A 23,666-nucleotide genomic window follows, 5' to 3' on the forward strand; every position below is an offset into this window, starting at 1 on the left:
GTACCTCGCATTCTCAAAAACAATACAAACTTTCGGAGCAGGATTGCCATTTACATTTTAAATCAATTTCTAGGGGCGCCTGGGTGGCTCAGTCGATTAAGCGTCAGACTTCAGCTCAGGTCACGGTCTTGTGGTTTGTGAGTTTGAGCCCCGCGTCGGGCTCTGTGCTGACAGCTGGGAGCCTGGAGCCTGCTTCGGATTCCATCTCCCTCGCTCTCTGCCCCTCCCCCGCTCGTACTCTTGACTCTCTCTCACTCAAAATAAACAAACATTAAACCAACTTCTAGTTTTCCAGTCCCAGAAGAACCTTCCTACATCCGCAAGCATGGCATGGATTTTCAGGTCATGCTGTTTCGGATCAAAGCACACTGCTTCACTCTGCCCATGGAATCCTCCAGATCCAGCCCTCACCCCACAGTTTCATTCCTGCTTCCCTGTGGCCCACGGGCCTCACCTCTCCTCCTAGTCTCCAGCTCAGAGCCTCCTCCCCCGGGAGCACCGTTCTCCTCATCCCAGGTCAGCCTTCTGGGTTCAGCCCAAAGTCTCCCTGATTCGTTTGGTTCCCCCAGATTCTTCTCTCTTTTCTCACCTGGCATGGTCCCTTGTTAGCGTTTGTCAAGTTGTAAGTAAATAATGGGTAATATTTTGTCTAATGACATCTTCTCTACCAGGCTGTGCTGGGCAGATGGCAGTTGTTCAGTACGTATTTGCTGGGTAGTAAGGAAGGGAGGAAAGGAGGGAGGGAAGGAAGGAGGGAGGACAGTAATGGAGCCTCACTGGAGTTGACACTGTGACTTGCTTCCTAGCCCCCCTCGTGAAGGATACCGCCCAGCTGCTGGGAGGGCTGTCTGCAGGCAGAGACTGTAGCTGTTGGTCCCTCCAAGGACTGCCTTGGCTACAGAGAGCCGCCTCTCCCAGGGGCACACCCTTCTCCAGCGCACCCCATGGGCTGGCCAAGGCTCTCTTTGTATCAGAGCTCAGCCCCTCCCTCCGCCCCTTCTGCTTCCCCACACTCCTTTGCACAGGTGTCGCTCATCCCAAGGGCCCTCCCAAACCGACCTCCAACACTGAACTCTGTTTCAGAGCCTGCTCCCAGGAAAACCGACGTGAAACCCTCCTAAACCTCTCCTTGCAAACGGGTGCTCTCCAAAGCCTAGGATGCCCCAACCCCTAAAACTCAAGTTCCGGTGGGGAAAATGCCGGGTGATGTTCCCCAGCTGTGCCTCGAAGCCGAACCGTAAGAGTCTTGGCAAAAACCTTAGAAGAAATGGCCTTACTGGAACCACCACTGGAATCAGCAGTGAGGCATCTAGAAGTTTCTTTGCCATGACTGAAAGTTATTTTAAAAGTAGAAAAAGTCCCAGAAAGTGTAGCCAGGTACCTGGCAACATACCAAAAACCCAAGAAATGTTTGTTGAAACAATGAAAGCTCCTTTTTTCCTTGTTCTCTGCTTCTCCCCTAAGAATTTAAAAACCAGAAAAAGATAATAAGACTCACACACTCAGCCCCATGCAGTTATCTCCTCCAAATCACTTGTTTTTAGCACAAAAGGGATAACTACTTATGATGTATTTTTCCATTATTTTCTTTGTGCAGGAGGTTTTTAAATTAATTTATTCTCTCTCTGCATCAGGTTGTCTTATAATTGAAGATGTGAAGTGTTTGTCTTCCAGAGGCTTTCTGGTGATGTCTTTCTCGCTGTTAACATCTTCTTTGTCTACGCTTGTGATCCCTGCCAGATTGCCCACGGAACAGCAACTCAAGTGCATAAATTATGAGACCACATAGGCACCGCTCACATCTCTTTGAGTCTAAATGTCTTAGGAGAGAAGTTTTCTTTTTGCAAAACACAATCAAACCTTGATTAACTGGAATATTTGGGGAATGGGATAGTCTGGATAATTTAATTTTCTGAGTTATTTCCAGCTAACCAGAAATTCGTCAATAGTTTCAAATCCTGATGCAGAGGATCTTTAGAAAATGTATTGTTCTTTCTTTGTGCTTTTTAGTAAGGACAGTAGAACATAATGGAAAATTTTCAGAGGCAGAATGTGATCACGTCACGGCAAGAATGTTGGACGTCAGGGCCGAAGCCCAGGTGTTAGTCACAGCTAACTCTGACTCAAGCCAGGACAAAATCCTCCGGTTCTCAGTTTCCCCTAAAAAGAAGAAAGCACGCACCGACAAACCTGCTCATCTTAGTCAAATCTGAAAGCTTCCTGGTGCCTAGATCAGCACCTATCTCTTACTTTCCTTTTGGCTCCGGAGGTCCAAGGGGACTGTTCTAGAGTTTGGGCTGCATTCATCCTCCCCGCAACATCCGAGCTTTTGCTCTAGAAATATTTTTTGAATGTCTACTCCATACTCAAACATCTGTTCGTGTGGATCGACCTTCCCGTGTCCTGGTTCTTTTTCCTCAAGGTGGAATAAAGAGTAGAAAAAGCAGATGAGGTTTGCGATAAACCCGACCATAGCCGGCAGACGGCCTACTGTGCGCGGACTCTGGAAGCGTGTCCTCGTGTGCCCCTGAAGGTGCAGACGTGATGCCGTGGAAGGGGTGCCGGCCTGCGCCTGGGACACGGAGCCTGCACTCTGCCTCGGGTCCAGTCTCACCAGCACGAGGACCAAACTGTTCTCGGGCCTCTTACGGACTATGTAGCCTCACCGCCTGAGCCCCAGACTCTCAGCCTCAGTGCTCGTGGCTTGGTGGACCGGATGCCGTTCTGTGGGGCCGGCCTGTGCACTGCAGGGTGTTGAAGAGCATTCCCGGCCTCTGCCTACAGAGGCCAGAAGCACCCCTCACCCCGAGTTGTGAAATCAAAACTGGCCTCAGACCTTGTCTGATGTTCCCCTCCCTTTGTCCAGCCACCCTCTTTTGAGAACCGCTGCCTTTAAGGGTGATCTCTTCACCTTTCCTGAGAAAAAGAACCCAGGACTGAGATCCCCAAGCCTCAAATGTTTGATGGCTTGTGTCAAGGAAACTGGGTCTAAAACAGTGCCCACCTGCTACTATGGGATCCGAGAAGCCTCCATCCAGAAGTGCTGGGGTACCTGCAAATCAGCAGGTCCGCGTAGCAGACCCAAGTTGCCACATTCCGCCGGGGGGGTCCACCGACTACACTAACTGAAGCTATCAAGAAAGTGAGGGAACGTGTAAGCATGAGACGCATGAGCTCCCTCAGCAACACTCTGCTTCACGTGAGAACGAAGGTGGCTGGCATGAAGCAGGGCACATCTTACTGCACAGGACTCCTCTCGCTTTGCTGAGGACGGCAGAAGAAAAACGTACATTTGCATGAAATGGTTTGAATTAGGGCAAGATACTTTCTCACGCCCCCTTCCGTTTTCTCAGCCCTCAGCACCACCTGATATTACACTGTTTACCTACTTATCTGTCTGGTTGGTTCATCCATCGACATTCCCTCCGCCCAAACAAAAGCTCCATGGATTCAGCCTGTATTTTTCAGTCCTATATCCTCATATGCCTACTACGTGCTTAAGCACTCAATAAATGTTGGGTGAACAAACAGGATGGAGCACGTAATGGGAAAGCGTTGCTAAATTCTGAAATGGGGGGACAGAAAGTTCTCCATACGCTCTCGTTCATCTCTGATAATGAGGCAAGGGGTGGGGCCAAATCACTCATCTTAGAATCTTTCTTTCGGGGCGCCTGGGGGGCTCCGTCGGTCGGGCGTCCGACTTCGGCTCAGGTCACGATCTCACCGTCCGTGGGTTCGAACCCCGCGTCGGGCTCTGTGCTGTCGGCTCGGAGCCTGGAGCCTGCTTCGGATTCTGTCTCCCTCTCTCTCTGCCCCTCCCCCGCTCAAGCTCTGTCCCTGTCTCTCTCAAAAATAAACAAACATTAAAAAAAAATTAAAAATAAACTTTCTTTCCTCTCCTTGACCAGCAGTGAGCCACTTCATCCACTGACTTAACAAATGTGCACCAATACCCGCTATGAGCCATGCACTGTTCCAGCTACGGAGAACGCCAACATGAAGTCACCATGGGCCCTGCTCCAAGGCGATCCATCCTGGGCTGTATATGTGGTTATCTCATTTCCTAGCTCACTGGCCCCACTCTACTCAGTTCTCGAACAAGAAGACAACTTTTTGAGTAGGTCCCCAACAAATGACCTCTACGTGAGTGGGGGGCATGGGAGACATAAGGGGAGCAAACCCTCAGAGCACAAACGTGTCTGACTGGAACACTAGCCTATAGAAAAAACAAGCCTGAATAGCCAGCCTTTCATTTGTAATGGTGTCGAGAGGCCTCATTTTTGCTGAATTATATACCCTATTTCACACTACGTTCACACAGGACAACTAGATCTCCACTGTGGCCAGAGACAGGATTGGGTCACTCTGTCCCAGAGGCCACATGTACAAAGCCACCAATTTCTTATAGGAATCCATTCACTCATGCATTCATGCAGAAAAACAATTCACTTACTTCGGGGCAGAAATCTCCAAATGCTCAACCATAAAGGGTGTTGAATTTGCCTCTGGGAGGGAGACTGAAAGCAGATGTCCGTCACAGCTGGAGACAAAGGTCCGAGACGCCACAGAGCCAGTCCTTCTGCGTTCAAAGCCCAAACATCAACAGGCTGCCACCAAGCAGGAGACTGGAAAGCTGCTCTCCTTGATTGCTGGAGCAGCCAAATTCATCTGCTTCAAATCCAAAAGTATGGAAGCAGGTCCTTGAGAGGAACGGATTAGTCCTTGCGGCTCAGCATGAGTCCCTAACTGTGCTTTCCCGTGTACCATTTGGTACTCACCAACCAACCAATCGACCGACCGACCAACCACCACAACAAAAATGTGTTTATACCACAAGATATCACGGGACTCTTCCTTTGAGACTGAAACATGGGCTAATCCCTTCACTTGGGATGGTAGTTACTTACCTGTAAAGTTTGACTGAAGAAACTTACATGATTAACCTACAACGCTACTTGTGGCCTCAGTTCTATGGGCTTGGAGAAAAAAAATGGGGAAAGAGTTGTGCTTAATAGGAACTAGAATAACAAAAGTAACGAACGATGCGTGTACCTTTCAGATTCGCTCAATACTTCCCCCAGGGTGAGGGAGATACCACTGCTGGTATGAAGATAGTATGTCACGTGGAGGAACAATTTTTAAGAGTTTAGTTTAATGCAGATCAGAAAACATACAATACTATCAAATTCAGGCTGAGATTTCACAGATATTATTATTTAGGGCAGTGATCCCTTCTTTAAGACAGAGGTGACAAAGAAGGTGTGGTATATACACAAGGGAATATTACTCGGCCATAAAAAAGAATGAGATCTTGCCATTTGCAGTAACATGGATGACCCCAGAGGGCATTATGCTAAGTGAAATAAGTCAGACACAGAAAGACAAATACCTTATGACTTCACTTACATATGGAATCTAAAAAACAAAAATAGACTGACACTCTTAAATACAGAAAACAAACTGGTGGTTGCCAAAGGAGAAGTGGGTAGGGGGATGGAAGAAAGAAGGGGGTTAAGAGGTACAAACTTCCAGTTCGAAAATAGTCACCGACATGAAAAGTACGGCATCGGGAATATAGTCCACAGGATTATTATAAAGTTGTATGGTGACAGATGGTGACTGACTGAACACTGAGAAGTGTTTAAAACTGTTGAATCTCTATGTTGTACACCTAAAACTAACACCACGTTGCATGTCAACTACATTTCTATAAAAAAATTTTTTAATAATAAAGGCATGGGACAAAAAAGACAGATGATTTAAACAAAAGTATCAAGTAAATAATATACCCACATGTGGACACATATGGCAAAAAGCATTAAATGGTTCTCAAATGACTGAAGGTTGGAAATAATGGGCTAATTTATTACTGTTAGAGTCAGAGGAGTTAGAATAAAAGCTCCTCAGATCCATCAATAAGTGTATCTGTGCCTTCTATTTTTCCTTCCCTACTTTTTCTCCCAATCCCTGTGTCTCCGTGGACTTCAAGTGCCTTCAAGAGGTATAGATGTGGAAGACTAGGCCTGTGTTGGTATGTGAAAGAAGTCTACTTACTCGTGTGAAGAACACATAAGCTATCTTCATAAGGAGGTACTGTTTTGACTTATGAATGTTTTCTGTGTTAATGAATACCATTAAATATCCAAGAGACATCAATTCTAAGGCGAAAAGTTCTGGATTATTGCACTGTGGATAGTGCCCTCATGTGGCTTCAAAACTTAGCTACATTTAAGAATTTAAAAACACATTTTTAAGTTAAGAAGTCTAAAATATGGCAGACTACAACAAATGAGCCACGTGGGAAAAGGAAACAGCACAAGAAAATATGGTGATTCGCCATCACCTGATCCTTTTGTTGAGTGGAATGGGATACCAATATGGCGGACAGGATGTCTGGGTAACTACTTGGGAATAATCAGATATCGAATTCATACAGGATACTGCCTGTGTCGTTTGGGTTAAAATGTTAACAAATCACACGAGACGTTTTTCTTTTCAATTTTATTTTTATCAAAACAAAATAACTTAACCATATAAAGAAGAAGATAAATTTCAACAACCAACCAAGAAGCCAATAGCTTTCCTGATTACGAACAATCAGAAGAGTAGCAACTTCTGAACAACTGATTGCATGTAGAAGATTCTGAGTCATCCTCTAGGGCTCCAAGTGACAGAGACTATTTTTCCTGGCTCCTTTTCTTCCAGTGGTGAAGCACTACACTCAAATGTTCCTAGGCTTCTTCAGATCAAATTATACATATGCCCACAGAAGTACAAAGCATGGGAGAAGAGAACTGTACAGGTGCAAATCTAGCACACGAGATTTTCTGGGTCCTGACACCTACATTTAATGAATTCTGAAAGATAAAGGCAGGAAATTTGTGCTTAAATATCAAGAAACGTAGTGTTTCAAAAGCCAAAGAGGCTCCCTCACAAGAACCATGGGCATCCCAACCGAAGTGAGGAAAAAACACCAGTTCTGTTTGCTGCGGCTGCAGCAATGTGACCGCCACAGAGCCAGGCAGACCGTTTTCTCCTCACCATATTAAATTATGTCTGGAGAGTTGAGCAGCAGCACATTCCAATAATGATGACAGTTTCCATAACTATGAAAATCTGCTGCACCAGGCAGATTTTGTGCAAGATGCAAATTTCTATGCCGGGGAAAAAAATGAATAATGTGATCATTCTAAGTAATGAATGTAAATGCAAGGAAATTCTTTTTGGCATAAGGCTCCAAGTCGTTCATCTTTCATGCCAAGAACTGTGGTCACAATGCTTTCTGGCAAGGCTACTCTTCTCAACTGAGCCTTAAAGGAGGGATTTTAGGAAGGGGAAGTGTAACTCGCCCTCAGTGACCCGTCATGCTATTGGCAGGGTTTGATGAGAATCTAAAGGCACCCCTCCGCCATCTTTTTTTTAATCCCTTGGCAAATGAACCATAGGTTCTCCTGGGTTGTTGAGTCAAAGGGATATTAGCTTCATCCAGAATCTCGAAGGTTATGAATGACAGGAGGCATGAGTCATCCTCCATCGTGCCTTACAACAAGGAGCATCTGGGTTGCCTGTTAAACACCAGGTGACTTTAAGAGTCACTTAACAGTACCGGCTGCCAAGCGGGGGGGGGGGGGGGGTGCGGGGGGGTGAAGCCTCTTTCCTCCACGCATCTTTAACAAGGGATGTCTGGCCGGTGTAGGTGAAGCTGCAGAGGTAAACCTGGTGGTGAGTCTTGAGCATCATGGGTCATGGCACTTGGATACCTTGCCCTGAGAGAACAGCAAGGAGTTCAAAGTGCACTTGACTTTAGTCTATGCCAAAGTCCCTAGAGTTATTCTCTGTGGAAGAAGCTGAGCACCAATTGACTTAAGACCCTGACCCAAAGGTACAATAAAAGTAACAGCCCTGGGGAGAGACAGGAATGAATCCCTGATCTGTAAACTCTAGTTTGCCTTGTTTTAAAGTCAATCTGTTTTACACAGGATGCACTTGAAGAGTAAAAACTGCAGCAGTTATCAATTAATAACATTGAAATTTTATTTTCAATAACCCAAAGCAGCGATACAGATCGCTGATGTTATCCCCAAAAGGTAGCCCTGGTGTTGCATTTCCCTTTATGAAAACCCCATAGGAAAGCTAAGACTTATAAAACCAGAGATTATTGGGGCTTTATAAAAGGATTCTTTATTTTAAAAAAACTGTGTTTTAGGATGATTTCCAATAGCCAACTCCGCTAGAGTCATTCAAAATACTTTGTTGTTGTTGTTTTTTAATCCACTGGAATGTAGCTTTTCACAAATTCATGCTAACACAAAGTAAGGCGCACTCGGAAACACTGCCACCTGCCAGCTAAATGACCAGCTGACAGGATGGTTTGGCAACCGGCTCACCTTGGGAAGAGACACGAGGAGGCAGAGAGATGGAACCAGTGTTCCGCCATATTTGATCTAGGGTGGGATGCGGCAGCCAGCAATGGTGGCTCTTAGAAGGACAGGGCTTCCGTCACCATCTGGAGGTCAGTGTTATTTGGAGCTGTGACTTTACTGAGTCAGAACAGCGATCCCGCGGATAGCTTAGCAGCTACCAGGAAAGAAGGATCTGGAAGATGGTTTTCTTCCCCTGACCAGTGCCTCCCCAGACAAAGTACTCAGGTCAGCCTCTAGACACGTTGTCTTCCCCTCACACAGCAGTGTTCTGGTTTTGCTTCTCATCTTTGAACTATCGGCCAGACTTGTACACTGAACGAATGCACCCCCAAAATCTGGAACTCTGGGGGAAAAAAATCATATGGAGCTTCTCTGAGCTCACGTTCTCTAGGGCAACACTTGGCAGAAGGTGTTCATGCTTCAGTTCTCCCCAGTCTCCACCCAAATGTCTTGTGTGTGGGACCCCTCCCCATGGGGGCCACCTCTGAGCCCCCGAACCCCCAGAGGTAAAGGAGAGAGAGCTCATCTCACAAGGAGATCACCTAAGCTGGAGACGCATCCAGTTCGTCTGGTCTAACTCTCATTCTCAGCTGGAGAAACTGAAGCACGGAGAGGGCACGTGTCTTACCCAAGATTTCCCAGCTCACTGAGGACAAGGTCAGGCCCTCACTCTCCCTCCAAGTCTCCCTTCAAGACTCAGACCACTCTCCTAGACCTCCTCTCTCATTACAGGAGCACGGGTAATTCAGAGGGTAGATAATCACCACATCACTTTTGTTTGGCTTAAAAAGTACACGACGAAGAAACAAATAGTACACAAAATGAATGCCTGGCATCCTTTCATCTCCCTTCTTATGTTTTTCCTGGCTGGGCTTGAAATCACTCGGATATTTATGAGCGCACCTGAAATGACCACAGACACGTGCTAAGCCACCAGGGGAGGCTGGTCCTGCCTTGAAGTTTTCTATGAATAACCCTAAAATTGGAAAAGTCACATGATGGTCCTCGAAACGACCACCCTCGGGCCCAGGAAAGGACGCGTTAAAGCGCATTCGCGCCTGTGTGCTGCCGCTTTGGATACGGGATGTCATACAAACATCGTCACAGCGCAGCTAAGCCAAAAGAGCTCGGCTGTGCGTTTCAAGTGGTACAAAATCACACCAAAAGAAAGTATAAAATGTTATCGAAATGCAGCAGTATAAATCTCGGTTAAGTTTTTCCTCTCCTCTTTAAGGAGAAGGAGAGGAACACAGTAAAACACAGTAAATCCGAGGCTTTGCTCACTGAGTCGGCTGACGTAGATCAGCTCTTCTGTTCTGCACAGGGGTGCGCTGGCTTGGAATACTGGGGAATTTTATCTGTACTGTTCTGACTTGCACAATACAGAGGCTGATTTAATTTGACAGCAAAGTAACACCAAGCCCCCAAAATAAAATTACTGAGATGTAAAACAGCGTCAAAACTCCAATTAGTTTTGTATCCTTGAAGCTTCTGGAGGAAATCTAAAAGGCTCCCGTCACGATGAGCAGGCATCAATTTAAGCTGTACAGATTACTAAAATGTACCCCTCTAATTGAAATTGCTCAGAGCACAATATGACAGAGAGAATCAGAGAAAAATAAGTGAATTTTTCCCCCTCAAAAAATGACTCATTCCAGAGACTGTTCTATCAACTTTTAACACGGCGTTCCTTTGCAAGAGCTAAAAACACCGAGGGTTTCGGAGGCCTCAGCACAAAAGGCACCGGGCCCGAAAGCATGACATGCTTTTGCTGTAGGATCGTAGGTAAGCACTGACCACTTGGGTGACATTTAAGGACAATCGGCATTTCACCAGATCACAGGCATCTTGAAGGATATTTACAACTTCCACTAAGGACGCAAGTTATTCTAGCCAAACTTCAGTTTTTTAATGCATCTCGATTTCATTTCTAGAGTGAACAGAAGTATCTTGATGCCCACGTCATACCCCACCTCCTCTGCCAAGCTACCCCAGTGACCCAAGCATGCTTACCACCTTTGAAGCAAACCCTCAGCTTACTGATGGAGGAAGTCGGCCGACTCGACTCTATGGGTTCACTTATACGTAAACGAGTCGACTGTGACTGTGGCTCTCCTGGTTAATGCCACGTGACTGGAAGAGGCAGCGGGGGCCGATGCAGAGGACGCGGCTGGGAGTCCAGCACGGTCACCGTGCGCCAGGCGTTCTTAGGCTCTGCTCCATTGCGACCCCTGCCCTGCCTGGCGCCTGGTATACCGCCAGGGGATCTGGGGAAGGGAGGCTGGAGCCGGCTGGGGATGTCTTGCAAAGATCCCCCAATGGCTCTCCTAACATGGAGGTACTTGGCGAAATAGAGTTCAGCCTTCCTGCCAGCCCGACAGCATGCGGTCTCTGACTGCAGACATCAGAAGCCTCACATCTCTATCACTAACCGGTCCTCATCATCACTGCTGGTGTCGCTGACCTCCACTCGCGTCTGCTTCCTGAGTCCTTCCAGGCCCCTCCTCTTGACAGTTTTCGAAGGGGCTTCAGGGGATTCTCTGGGCTGCCCTGGCTTAGAAGGAACCACACAATCCTTTAGGGAAGTTAATCCAGAGACTTGACATTTCCCACTCTCATTTCCTAAAGGAGGGCAGGGGACCACCATTTCCCCACCCCCATACTGTCCCCCAGTGGGAAAAAATGTCTTGTGTTCTCCTTCCTCTTGGTATGAACTAGCTGAACCTGGTGCTGTCATTTCCAGATGAGTCTTTCCAGTTGACCCCAACAGAAGCAAACCTGACCTTCTTTGCCCACATGAAGGTTTCCCTGGCAAGACTGATGGCGACACGGCCGCGGCGATAGCCTTTCTATCTGGGGAACTTTGCGTCAGAGCCTCCCCTGCCGCTCTGTGGTCCTGTGGCTCCGCACTGTGAGGTCCCAGGGTTGTGTGACCTACTCTCTCCCCCAGAGCACAGACGGCAGCCAGACAGGGAGCAACGTCCTGGTGGAGAGGGGTCCCTCTGGACCCAAGGGAAGAAGGCTCTTGAGTATCTGAGAAAATGGACGGTTTCAGATCCACCGAGACTTGCTCCCGGGTGGGCGGAGGGCGTGTCTCCAGCGTTCCCAGGCCAGGACCTCTGCCTTGAGACAGAAGGCTATCAGTAGCCATGGCCATGCAGGAGTCAGAGCGCTCAGACGGTCCCGACCCGGAGGCAGTGCTCTGCGTGCAGCGGTCACCACGCCCACCGGGAGCTGCCGAAATCTGCAGAAAAGTGCAAAGGAAAACAAATGGGGGGGGGGGGCGGTGGTTAATTGGTACAAACAAAAACAAAAGCCTGTGGTCAGAAACGTGGTCCTCAATGAAACTAGGTCCTGAGTTCCTAATGATTCTTTACCGAGCGTGAACTTCAACAGGATGTCCTCAATCAGTTCCCATTAATAACTAATTGGTGCAGTAACTCGAGTAAAACTCCCTGTTGACACAAAACAAGTCGCTGAGATTGCTGTGTGTTATCTGACTTTGTGAAAAACCACATCGCTCCAGTCCCTCTCCAGTCCTGCGCATCCAATTTTAAGCTACCACTGCTCGTGAGGTAGATGTGCTATTTCATAGCACCCTGTACTTAGGTTTTTCCACAGGAGCATTTCTAGAAGTGTGGTCTGGATTAGCATCTTTGTGCTTTGCAGCCCACGGCCCTCCCAACCTTGCCTGGCGGTGACGTCACGTCACGGAGATGCCCACAGCGCGACAGCTTCTCCACCCTCTTCAAGCACAAATTCAAAAGCACATTTAGGATTTTTAGTGATCGCCCCGTTCTTTCAGTGCCTGGTGTCTGGAGGTGTTTGTGTACCTGCCAGACTTTGTGTGCCGGGCAGGGAAGCGAGCTCTGCCACACGGGACGCCGGCAACCAGGAAAGGAGAGCCATTCATCGACACGACCGACGGACAGAGTCAGCTCAGAACCACGGTTCCCCCCTTCACGGTTACCTGGTCCATTTCACTGCCGGCCCTTGAACTGGTGTTGGGAGAGAAGCTTCCGGAAGCTGGTCTGGAGACATCCTCCTCCTCCTCTCCGTGCCCACAACAAACAGGCGATTCTGAGGCGGTGCGAGATGGCTCCCCTCGCAGATTTAGACCTAAAATGGGGAGGTACATTTATACACACCGGAAAACATCAGCAAATGGTGATTCCCCAGGACTCTGCCTTCATCACCCACTCTGACGAGCTCGTCAATCCTCGTCTCCCACAATGTGTGCGGGAACGTTGACCTTGAGGCACTTCACACAAATAGAAGGTCTAAGCAATGGCAAAACCAACTCCCAAGGCAGAAAAATCCCCAAACTATATATATATTTCACATGGCTTTCTTCTATCAGAGCCATCTTCCTGGCCATGTTTGTTCAGGCTCACTTCAGACTGGCTTGAAGTCTCTGGCCATGCATCCGGGGTCAAGGGTAGAAATCTCCATCTAATGTGGTGTATGAGGTTCTGTGTCCATCCGAGCACTGGGCAGCAGGAAGCAAGGTCGGTTTTGGTGCTGCTGTTGTTGTGAGATGGTTATTGCTGTGATCTGGGTGGGGAAAGGGGCACAAAGATGGGGCCTTGATAACATCTGCAAAACAGCAGCTCCCTTGCAAGGGCCTCACCCTTACTCTCTCCTCTGTCTGCCATGTTGGCCTGGGATACGGGTCAAAAGGACCACAGAATCGCAGGCAGGATGGCTTACAGCATGAGATGAGATCAGAAAAAATTCCGGAATGGCTGGGCCACCAGAGAGAAACATCTGATTCACTTTCAAATTTGCTTCCATTTTATTAAAGTTACATAGGCACAGAGTTTCAAAAAGTTGAATCTGTCAACTTACTAAGAAAAATAGCGACGCTTGCCCACCCACTCACCTTTTCCCACTTTGCATTCTTCTGATATTTATCTCCCTCGCTTTTAACAACATGCTTCATAGCACTACTTGATTTCTTTTTTCCAGTTTGGAGGACAGTCTGTGATTTCTCCCAGGGGGACAGGAGCGTCGATCCCTTCCTCCAGCCCCCTCGGTCCAGAACCTTCATGCCCCGCCGCGTAGGCACACTTGCCACCCCGTCTCAACAGTTACATAACTATGACGTCATAGTTTCGTTTAGGAGAATATTCGGTGTTCACATGCTCGGGACCATGTCTCTCACTGCCGAGCCACGTCATGTACTGTGACAACAACGCCTTGCTGGCCAACATGGTTTTCCCTGGAGTTAATAATTACCTTGTTTTTTAAATTGTGCTTAGTTTTCTGTAGACCCAGTACTAAAACCTTCCTCCTACCTCCTTCTCAATTGTCTACGGGTTTCATTTCCTTTCCTTGGAAAGATCTCTCTGGAAATTCTCTGAAATGCCTACAGGGGACTGCTGCTCCCCGGGCCCAATGTGTGGCTATGCCCCAGGACCCCCTTTCATGCCACTGTGGCAATTCTCCTCACCTCCTTGGTTCCTGGGGCCCCACACTTCTTTTTCCTTGCTTTCCTAATGCAACCCTCCCTGCATCTTCAGGAGAAAGGGTGCGTGAAATAAAATTGTTTAGACTTTAATCTGCCACTTGTTTGGATACAGCATTTTGAATTAGAATTCATTATCTTTCAGAACCCAAGACACGGCTCCACTGAATTCTAGTTGTTAAGAAGTCTGGAGCCAACCTGATTTATGATTCATGATCCTTTGGGCAAAACCTTTTTGTTTTTCGTCTCTCTGGAAACTCCTAGACTCTTCTTTGTTCAGTGTCTCTATGGGACTGGCTCTATTTTCATTCATTGTTTGGGCATTCAACGTGACCTTTCATTCTGAATCCTGTCCTTCGGTTTGGGGAAAATGCATTGCTATTTCTTTGATATTTATTCTCCTTCTGTTTCATCTTTTCTCTGTTTCTAGAACTGTTCTTGGTGAGTTATTGGGTTTCCTTGTCTAACCCTCCTTTCTCTTCTCTTTTCTCTCTTTCCTAGCTGTCTTTTTATTTTACTTTTGGGAGAATTCCTTCAACTTTCTGTTCCAACTCATAATCTTCTATTTCTATCATGTTTTTTTTAATTTCTAAGAGCCCATCATGACTCCCTTCTGTAGATTTAATTTCTAAGAGCCCATTATGACTCCCTTCTGTAGATTTAATTTCTAAGAGCCCATTATGACTCCCTTCTGTAGAGAGCCCCGTTATCACTTCAGAGCTCCAGGGTCTCCCGTTGTATCACTGGCAAAATTAATGACGACTTGCTGTCCCTGCTGTTAATGCCGAAGTTCGCTTCTCCATACATAGTCTCTCTCTCTTCCAAGTTCCTTTTGTTCTCATTTGTTTTTATCTTTCTCTTTCACATGAAAGACTTTCCTGAGGTATCCAGCAACCTTAATATCTGTCCACGTTCAGAAAACAGGCCCTCGACAACTGACTGGGAGCTCTTTACATGTGCAATTTGTCAGCTGGGGCCGCCCTGCAGGGTCATCTGGTTGCCGCACTCGAGCGGGAAACCCTAAAGGAATTCTCGGGGTCTTCCGAATTCTCAGGTTGGCTTCTATGCAGGGAGTCCTCCAAGCTCCTGCCTAGAAAGTACAGACCTACCTCTTCTATCTCGAGGGGTAGGTCACTAGATTATCAAGTGCATTAATCCTGAGCAAATCAACTTGGAAAATCTATAGAAAAGTACAGCGGCTTGGGAAAGGAAGCAGTAATTTCTCCTGTAATACAATTTTCACGTGAGCACCTGTGTATTGACACAGAACCAGGCTTTTGGTATTCCATTCGTTTGCTCAACAAATACGTCTTGTGCCCATTCGATGAAGCGGGCACCACGCTGCTCAACCCCGAAGCACCGGAGAGCAAGGCCAAGGCGCCCTGGCCCCCAACAGCCTCTGCTCCAACGGGGAAGAGAAACGACAAGTCAACTGGTAATTCCCAGTTGTGCCGGGGGGTCATGAAAGAAATGAACACAGGGTGGGGATGTCACAGACAGTAAATACAACCAGGTGGCTGTGACAGTGACTGGCAGTAAACAGGGGAGGAAAGCATGTTCCAGAGAGTCACAGTAAACGGGGGTCTTACGGAGAGTCGCAGACAATGGCGGCATACTACAGAGAGTGGTGGGCGGGTGACTGTTCCACATAACTGAGGAAGGCCTCTCTGAAAAAGCGACATCCGAAATGAAACCTTGGGGACAGGAAAGAACCAGCCCTCGGAGGCCGTGTGGGGTGAGGAAGGAACCGATGAAGGTGGAAAGAAGCCCGAGGGATTAAGGAACCAGTGGGAGGGCACCCTGGAGGAAGGGTGGTGGGCAGGGGGCAGGAGGCAAAATGAGGGTGGGGAAGCCACCCGGGGCTCAGGTCTCGTGGGGTGCAGGCAGCCGCGGGGAGGGGTTTAGCTGTTATTGCACGTTCGCCGTGAAGAAACCAACGTGGCTACCGTGCGGACAGTAGAGCTCGCTGGGGTAATCCAGCTGCCAGAAGGGATGGCTAGCCAAAGCAGTGGAAATTGAAGCGGAGAAAATGGATGGATTCAAGCTAGATTTTCATTCTCCCCCAAGAAGAATCGCCGAAGGATAGTAACGATGATCAACGTTTCTCTAGCCCTGTACTTTACCAAAGCATAAGCGCCCCACCGTAAGTGGATTAAGCTGTGTCCCCACAGTGACAAAACAACGAGGCAATTCATTCAATTCAATGAAGAAGGAAAACCAATTAGTATAGAGAAAATAATCAGATTGGCCAAATGTCTTCTCAGCAGGTTGTGTGGGTTCTGAAGCTTAGCGGAAAGGCCGTGTGCGCGTTCGACCAATGCTTTCTGACTCATCCGAGAAAGCGAAGGAAGAAAATCCATTGATTTCATTTGCTTTTGACCTACAGTCTACAGAGAAAAGTCAGTTATCTTTAATAATTGTGAAAAATGCCCAAATAATGTCACTGAAGTGTGTTAAACTAATTTGGATTATTGAAGAAGGAGGCTAACTTGCTTTTAAATGCATGGCCCTCTCCAAAAAGCTAAGTAGCGCCCTGGCCAAATGTTAAAGCACAGAATGTAATCCTGTTGAGGGCACAGCGTCACTCTGTGAATCACTTCCTCCATCTTCCGAAATGATGGACTCCTCCGTCTTAATGCAATCTTCAGAAACCCGACCGCTCTTGCACGATCACGTGGATCTCCTTAAGAAACCACCTCTCATCCGAGCTCTGTGTGCCGTTCTGTTCTCCCCCTTGATTAAAGGCTGTGCTTTTAATAATTTCCCTCAGAAATAATTGCCAAGCCACGGTGAGAGGAAGAGACTGCTTAAAAACGTTGTAGCAAATTTAAATTTAGCCATCTTGAAAAGGCTACCAGGAACTGTAAAATAATTAGGAAGAAAATGGAGCGAAGCAGCCGGATGAAACTCACAACAGAAGCGTAGACCTCTTTAGTGCCAACCCTCTTCCCACTGTCTCAGTTCCTGGGCTTTATTAAAAAAATGCCAACAGACATATGACTTAAATATCATTATCTGAAAATGGAAGTACTTTGATGCATTTCCTTCGGTTCCCCCAATACACCAAGAACTCCATTAATTTGGAGTCCACAGGCTCTGGAATTGTACATAAGGAAGGGCTGAAAATGAGCCTACCATGTTGGCCTTCTAAGCAAGCTAGATGCATAATCAAGAACACACAAGTGATCTCCTAGACTATTACCTGATCTGAGATTGAACTGTCTAGAAGCGTACCTGCCACTGAAGGACGCACAATGCGTTAGCAATTAAAATTTGCAGTTACTGGAGAAAAGCTGGGCAGAACTCTAAAAGCAATCACCAAATGGGCAGATACTTGCTCATTTATTCAAATATCTGTCGAGCCCACTTTTCTGGAGTCTGTATTTGTCAAGCCCATTTATGAGCCCATAATTTTAAGCCTAAATAGCCAGTGAGCCCATGTTTACGGAGTCCTGAGTACAGCCAGTACTCTGTGCCAAGAACTGTGCCGAACACAGGCAGTTAATTCAGCGGCAAACGAGGCGGACACCTCGTGGAAATTACAGTCTAATGGGGGAGCAATTCAGCCAGCACATAATGACACAGAAAACGCACCAAGAAAATGCAGTCAATGCTACGAAGGGAAAAGTGGAAGGAGCCATGAGGTGGTGAAAACGGAGCCCTGACCCCACCCAGACCTACGGAGAAGACCAGAACCACACACACTGCAAGACTGTTCCGCCAATGCACCTGCTGAGGCTGGTTTTCTCTCTACAAAGCCACAATCATTCACTCATGTAATTATTCGGCCACTATCTTCTAAGTCTCTATTTCATGCCGCACACTGCACTAAAATTTTTTTGCAAGCAAATTCACCCGCTTCCGTCCATCCTACTACAATTTTGGTTTCTATGGGAAAGAGAAGAGAAAAGATCTTGCCGAGGATGATGGAAGACAGGACTTCTTCCTCTCAGGCAGAGCCTGGAGGATGTCGATTCCAATCAGAAAATGATCATGAGCCCGTGGGCGGCAGGCGGCAGCCCGAGACCTCAGTTCCACAGGCAGGGGGGTGGCGTGAGGGAGAACCACAGAAACATCTTCATCAAGTAGAGCCTTGGTATCTCTGTGCCATCCTAACGCAATCTGTTCGAAGTCTGCCTCTAAGTAATCACAAACACATCTTTTATTTCAGAAACCACTTTTCTTCGTGGTTTTCATCTCTTTTCTATTTCTTTGATGAAAGGCAATCAGGGCGACAGTCCTTCCCACGCAGAAATTGTGGGAAATACACTAAAACTGTGTTTAGTGCAAAGTGAGGTGCAAAATCTTGCTTTCAGTTAAAAGTTCTGTGGTGTCCAGGTAAGAGCGTGACTTTAAGATGCCCGGCAAAAGCAGGATTATGAAATCACATAAGGAGAAAAGAAGCGCCACTGGAAATGTCACAAATGCCAAGGCCGCCCCTCGCCAATCTACTTCATGTGTCATTATTCCAGAATCTTCTTGTGGCTAAATGAGAATTATCTACGCAGGTCTCTTCTCTAGGACATTCGCCAGATACACCCGCAGCATCCTCTCTTTTCTTCTCCAGATTTACGCCTTAGACTGAAGGAGACACTCTTCTGTTTCAGCGATTTCGGAGCGCTAAGACCTAACTAATAGCTTTCGGGAAAGAATTAATACTTCTCTGTTAATTCTAATGGGAAAAGATGTAGAGAAGTCATTAGCTCCTGTCAGAGAAGGAGAGCGAAGGCATGGGGAGAAGGGCCCTGGAGAGACTCCTCCCCAGCCCTACCGTGTCTTCCTGACACGTTCGGAGGGGGACCCGGGTGAGGACGGGAGGGGGAGAGGTTAGCTGCCGAGGCCCCATGGTGAACCCACCGAGGGAAACTACTGCCGAGAGCCCGACTGAACACAGGCAACAGCTACCTTTATTCCGGGATCTGTTCAGCCTCTCCACACGCTGGTTAGAAATTGTACCTTTTATGTGTGTGTAATTAGGTAAAGCTTTTACTTCAGAAACTACCTGTAATCACAGTGTCTCTACATTTCTGTTCCTGAGATGAAAGCAATGTGTTTTGATCACTTGCTCCTCTCAGATATTTTTTCCAAACTCGGTGCACGGGGCTGGTATGAAACATTTCAGGGACTCTAAAGCTTGGTCGTGGGCAGAATTCAACAATGTGCCTTCACAGAGTAAGATGTTAGGCCAACGGAATATAGAAACATAATGAAAATGGCTCAGGACCACTCTGAAAAGTTTACGTCCAAACTGCCCCAGGAAAATGGGTTTTGTGGACCTGTCTAAAGCAGTGGTTCTCAACACGGCTGCTTAACGCTGGCCAGTGCACAGGATGGCCCCACAGGGAGGGACCTGGCCCACAGGTCAGCAGATTCACGGCACAGACACCCTGCTTTAAACCAAGGTCACGATCTCAAATGCTATAGGGGCCGGGCAAATAACATAAACGAGACAAGTTGTCTGGGGCCGGGGACCGTGGGGAACGGAGGGACGCCCAGGTTCCGGCACGCAGCTGACCCTTAGCTCCACCAACGGAGACCATGAAGAACCAAGGATCCGGTCGGTCACATCTGTCCATTTTCCAAGAGAAACCAGAAATGTCGATTCCATGTGTTTTTAAACACGGATGATGAATCCGCTTTCAAACAATAACACGGTGCTAAACGATGTGCCCGTAGCCTGAATTCGGCCAGGGAGGGGGTCAGTTTGTGACCCCCTGTTAGTTTATGAGGCTTAATAATCCGCCCACAGTGACGGTTAAGACTTTAGGCCTTACCCAGGCCTCACTCTTACAGAAGCGAAGTTTCTGTTAAAAACAAAAAATGCCATTGAAAACTATGGAAGAGTAAACATGTTTTTGCCAAGTACTCTGGTGGTGTCTTACGCAGTGAAACATGTAATCATGAAACACGTTGATCCACGTTTTGGGAAACTGACCCAGAATGTCTCCTGCAGCAAAAGAGCTGGGGTAGAAAAACAATAGCATAGCAATCGACAGGAACACAGGAACATCCACGGACACGGGAAGGGCCGGAGAGAAAAAAACTGCGGTGCAGCTAAACCATGGGATTTTATGCCATTATTAAAATGATCTATCGCTCATCTATCTATCTTTCTATGACAAAGGCCTAGAATTTTACACAACATATATGAAGAGAAGTCGCAGATTTCTACATATGGGATGATTCTATTTGTGTAAAAAAAAAACAAAACAAAAAAACAAAAAAACAAAACCAGAGACCAACACGGTCTGTTCATGCTTGTATGCATGTGGAGGTGGGTGCGCAAGGAACATCAGCTGGCCTCTGGCTGCCGCCGGGGGTCATGAGGCTGGGGACCGTCAAACCTCCCTCGGATATGTGGATGTCGCTTTCTTTGTTGCAACAGGCATGGGATGGCTTTATTCATTTGAAAGAAAAATCAGAAACAAATAATGACACTGGCCCCCAAATTCAGGCTGAAAGTCATAAGGAAAAGCCCCCGGGTGTGCCCGGCGTGTCCAGGCAAAGCTAAGGGTCGGGTCGGTTCGGTCAGAACACCCCGCTTAGACGGGGATCTGAAGCCTCGCACTCTGGTACGTAATGAAAGTTCTGCTTCTCAGCCAGAGAACAGACGAGACTTGCCAAAGGAGAGAAAAATACATTTTTCCATCTCTAACCAAATCTGGAGGCTTTCTGTACTCTCCTAATCTTTTTCTGAAATCTTGCCTCTTCTGAGTAATCATTTTTCAAGTTTGTTTTTTTTTTTTCCAGAAACCACTTTTCTCTGTGGTTCAAATTTCTCTTCTCTTTCTCTGATGAGAGGCAATCAGTTTGAGAACACTTCACTTACCGTTTTCTCCAGAAAAAAAAAAAACCAACATATTTAGTGGGAAAGTATGCTTAAAATCTTTGGGTAGGTTGAAACTTGAATCACGCTCAGACAATAAGAGAATGCTCTAAAATGAAGAGAGGACAAATTGTAGGGAGGAAGGAAAACTAAGTGGAGAACAAAAAAATTGCTAATGTTATTTGAATTATTTAGTGCCAAAATTTAGTCAAGAAAATTCACTTTACGGACCATTACTTTCAAAGTTTCTTAACTCTAAATGAAACTGTAGAGAAAGAAGTTCAGACTTGGGAATATAATTGATGTGTTTAAGCAATTGTCTTTTCATTTCTTAAGATTTACACCCTGGAGAAGGAGGTGTTATCCTGTTTCAAGCAATTCTGTAAGCAGTATTACTTAACTAATGGCTTTAGGAAAAGAATATCTCCCCATTAATTCTGACAGGAAAAATAATGGTACAGAGCCATTAGCTCCCGTCAGAGAGGCAGAGAGGGAGTTCGTGGATGAGGGAACCCTGGAGTTCAGGCTGCCATTTTGTTTCTCTGAGGAAAACACTCTGAGGTGATTTGTGACAGAGGGAGCAGGGCACGAGTGACACCACGGGAGCCCCACCCCTCCCGCTCCACTCACGACAGACTAACAAAAGTTTAAAGGCTAAAAGGGGGGTGGGAATCTACTCTCCTTCATTTCAGAGAATTACATCACCATCCTCACATAATATTTAGCCATTCTACCCCTTCAACATGATTAGGTAAACCTTTTATCTCACAAAGTACCTGTCAGAGAAGTTCTCTTTACCTTTTCCATTTTTTTTTTCAACGAAAGACAGCTGCTTTGATAACCATTACCCTCGGAGGCATTTTCCCTAAACTATGTCAGTGATTAAAAAAAAAAAAAAAAAAAAACTAGTTAAAATCTTTCAGTCACTTAAAAGCTTGGTTATGTGCAGAATTCAAAAGAAGAGATTCTGGTGAGAAAGGAAGTAGAGGAGACAAAGAGAATAGAGGGGCTCCCTCACCCTGCAATTAAATGCGGGTTTACTGTCAATGATTTAGAAGCTCAATTCTACCTAGTTGATGCGACGTACGCAGAGCTGAAGAGAAGAAAATTAGGACATAATTACACAATGATTGGCATTGTGGTGAGTGCCAGAAAGGAGAGGAGTTATGAATCATACCACAAGGACATCTCCTCTGGCTTGAGACTCAGGAGTGACCAGCCGAAGGACCCACTAAAATGTCACCGCACAAAACCATCCAAGGAGCCAATGTGATCAAGAAGCCTCAGCCTGGTTCTTCAGAGAGAATGTGGCTGGGGGATAGGAAAGCAGAGGGACACAAAGATACATTTATCGAAAATCTGACTACATGCCCAAGCGTTTCCCTCTCCTAATGCAATTTTCTAAAAGTTTGCCTCTTCCAAGTAATCATATATTTTATTGCAGAAACTACTTTTCTTAGTGGTACTCATTTCTGTTTCTTTGATGAAAGGCAATCAATTTAAGATGTTCCTCTCAGAGAATGTTTCTTTCCCTGGAAGATGTTTAGTGGAAAGTCATGTTGAAAATCAATCCTTAAGTTGAAAGTTTATGCCCAGACCATAATCCCGTCCCTAAAATTCAGAGAGCAAATGTGGACAGTGAGGTGAAGTCGGGGGAAATACAATCACTGGAAATACCATTTGAAATCTATAACGCCAAGACTGAAAGTCAAGAGTATCTACTCTTCGAACTATTATTTTCAACACTTCTCATTACTAAATGAGTCTATAAAAGACAGTTCATTTCTCGAAATATAACTGAGGTATTTGAGAGCTCATTTTTCCCCAGGATTTGCATCCTTAAAAAGAAGAAACTGATCCATTTCGATGATAATAGCTGGGAAGAAAAATCTTCCCTTTTCTACTTCATTAATCCTGAGAAGGCAGAAAAATGGACTAATGTCAAACTCGAAACAAAGACAAGAAAGAAAATACTGGAGTTGGCCTCATCAGTTTTGGTTTTCCAATCACCCTAGGAAAGAAAACGTTCTCGGCCCAGTCTCGGTGAAAAGATAAATGTTCAGGGAGAATCTAGCTCTTTCTTCAATCCTAAATTGTAGATGACTAAAACTCAACTGGACCAGAAACCCAGGAAAAGAGGAGGAGGGAACACTTCTCTGTTTTCCTCGCACAGTCAGATACTCTCTACCTCGTGTGGTGCTTAGGTAATTTCTTCCTTGGGAATACCTGTCAGTGTGGTTCTCTCTGCTTTCTTGAGGAAGGGTGGGTGTTTGTTTGGAAAGCTGGAAACCCTCTTCCACTCAGATACTTTTTCTAGACAACACTAGTGGAGGAGCCTGTTTAAGATACTCCAGTAACGTAAAATCTTGCACACGGACGGAATTCAATAGCATTTCTTACATGCTATTTAAGAGTAAGAGGACCGGGAAAGAAGAACAGTGGCCCCAAAACACTCCTGAAAGACTTTCGTACCAAAATTTACTCAAGAAGGTGTGGTTTTCTTCACAATGGAAGAACCTGGGCCGGGTGGACTAGGCCGCCATTGAAAGACTTTCAACGTGGCTTCTCTTTTCTCAAGATCTCCACCTCCGAAGAAAGAGGACTTCTGTAAGCGTGATCCTGTAGCAATGCGGCTCCAGTAGTGTTCTCTGAGCCAAAGCCTCTGCGTGATTTCTACGGATCATGATAAAGAAATAAAAGGGGAGGAGTTCTTTCAGACCAAAGCGGAGAACGAAGGATGAAATGGGACCTGTCCTGCTTCTGAAGGCCACGGACACTTGCACTTGACTGTTCCCTGCGCCGCGGAAGCCCAGACGCAGGCAACAAAGAGAGGAGGAGGAAAAACAGGAAGACGTGGGCCAAATTCTCACAGAATTCTATGAAATCACTCTTTTGTCCTCATACCAGCTTTAGAAATCCTGCCTTTTATGATGTGGAACTTGAGGTACAG

At 46.4% G+C, this 23,666-nt stretch overlaps 1 protein-coding gene across 5 annotated transcripts in view; it reads right to left on the bottom strand.

Moving 5' to 3' along the window:
* Positions 1–10,084: 10,084 nt before the first annotated feature.
* Positions 10,085–23,666, bottom strand: part of ZNF831 (zinc finger protein 831) — a 92,600-nt gene continuing 79,018 nt past the window's right edge. For 3 of the 5 annotated variants that reach the window (XM_047069503.1, XM_047069502.1, XM_047069505.1), the window contains 2 exons: positions 12,394–12,542; positions 10,085–11,667 (listed from right to left, as the gene is read on the bottom strand). In XM_047069503.1, the coding sequence (XP_046925459.1) occupies positions 10,837–11,667; positions 12,394–12,542 (980 nt within the window). In that variant the 3' untranslated portion in view covers positions 10,085–10,836. Of the gene's footprint in view, positions 11,668–12,393; positions 12,543–23,666 lie in introns of those variants that run through there. The other 2 variants (XR_006960326.1, XR_006960327.1) reach the window with 1 other exon arrangement.

The sequence above is a fragment of the Lynx rufus genome, unplaced genomic scaffold, assembly GCF_022079265.1.
Source record: "Lynx rufus isolate CCGP_SWC_20201006 ecotype Redwood Valley unplaced genomic scaffold, mLynRuf1.p SCAF_8, whole genome shotgun sequence".
NCBI classification, from domain to species: Eukaryota; Metazoa; Chordata; class Mammalia; order Carnivora; family Felidae; genus Lynx; species Lynx rufus.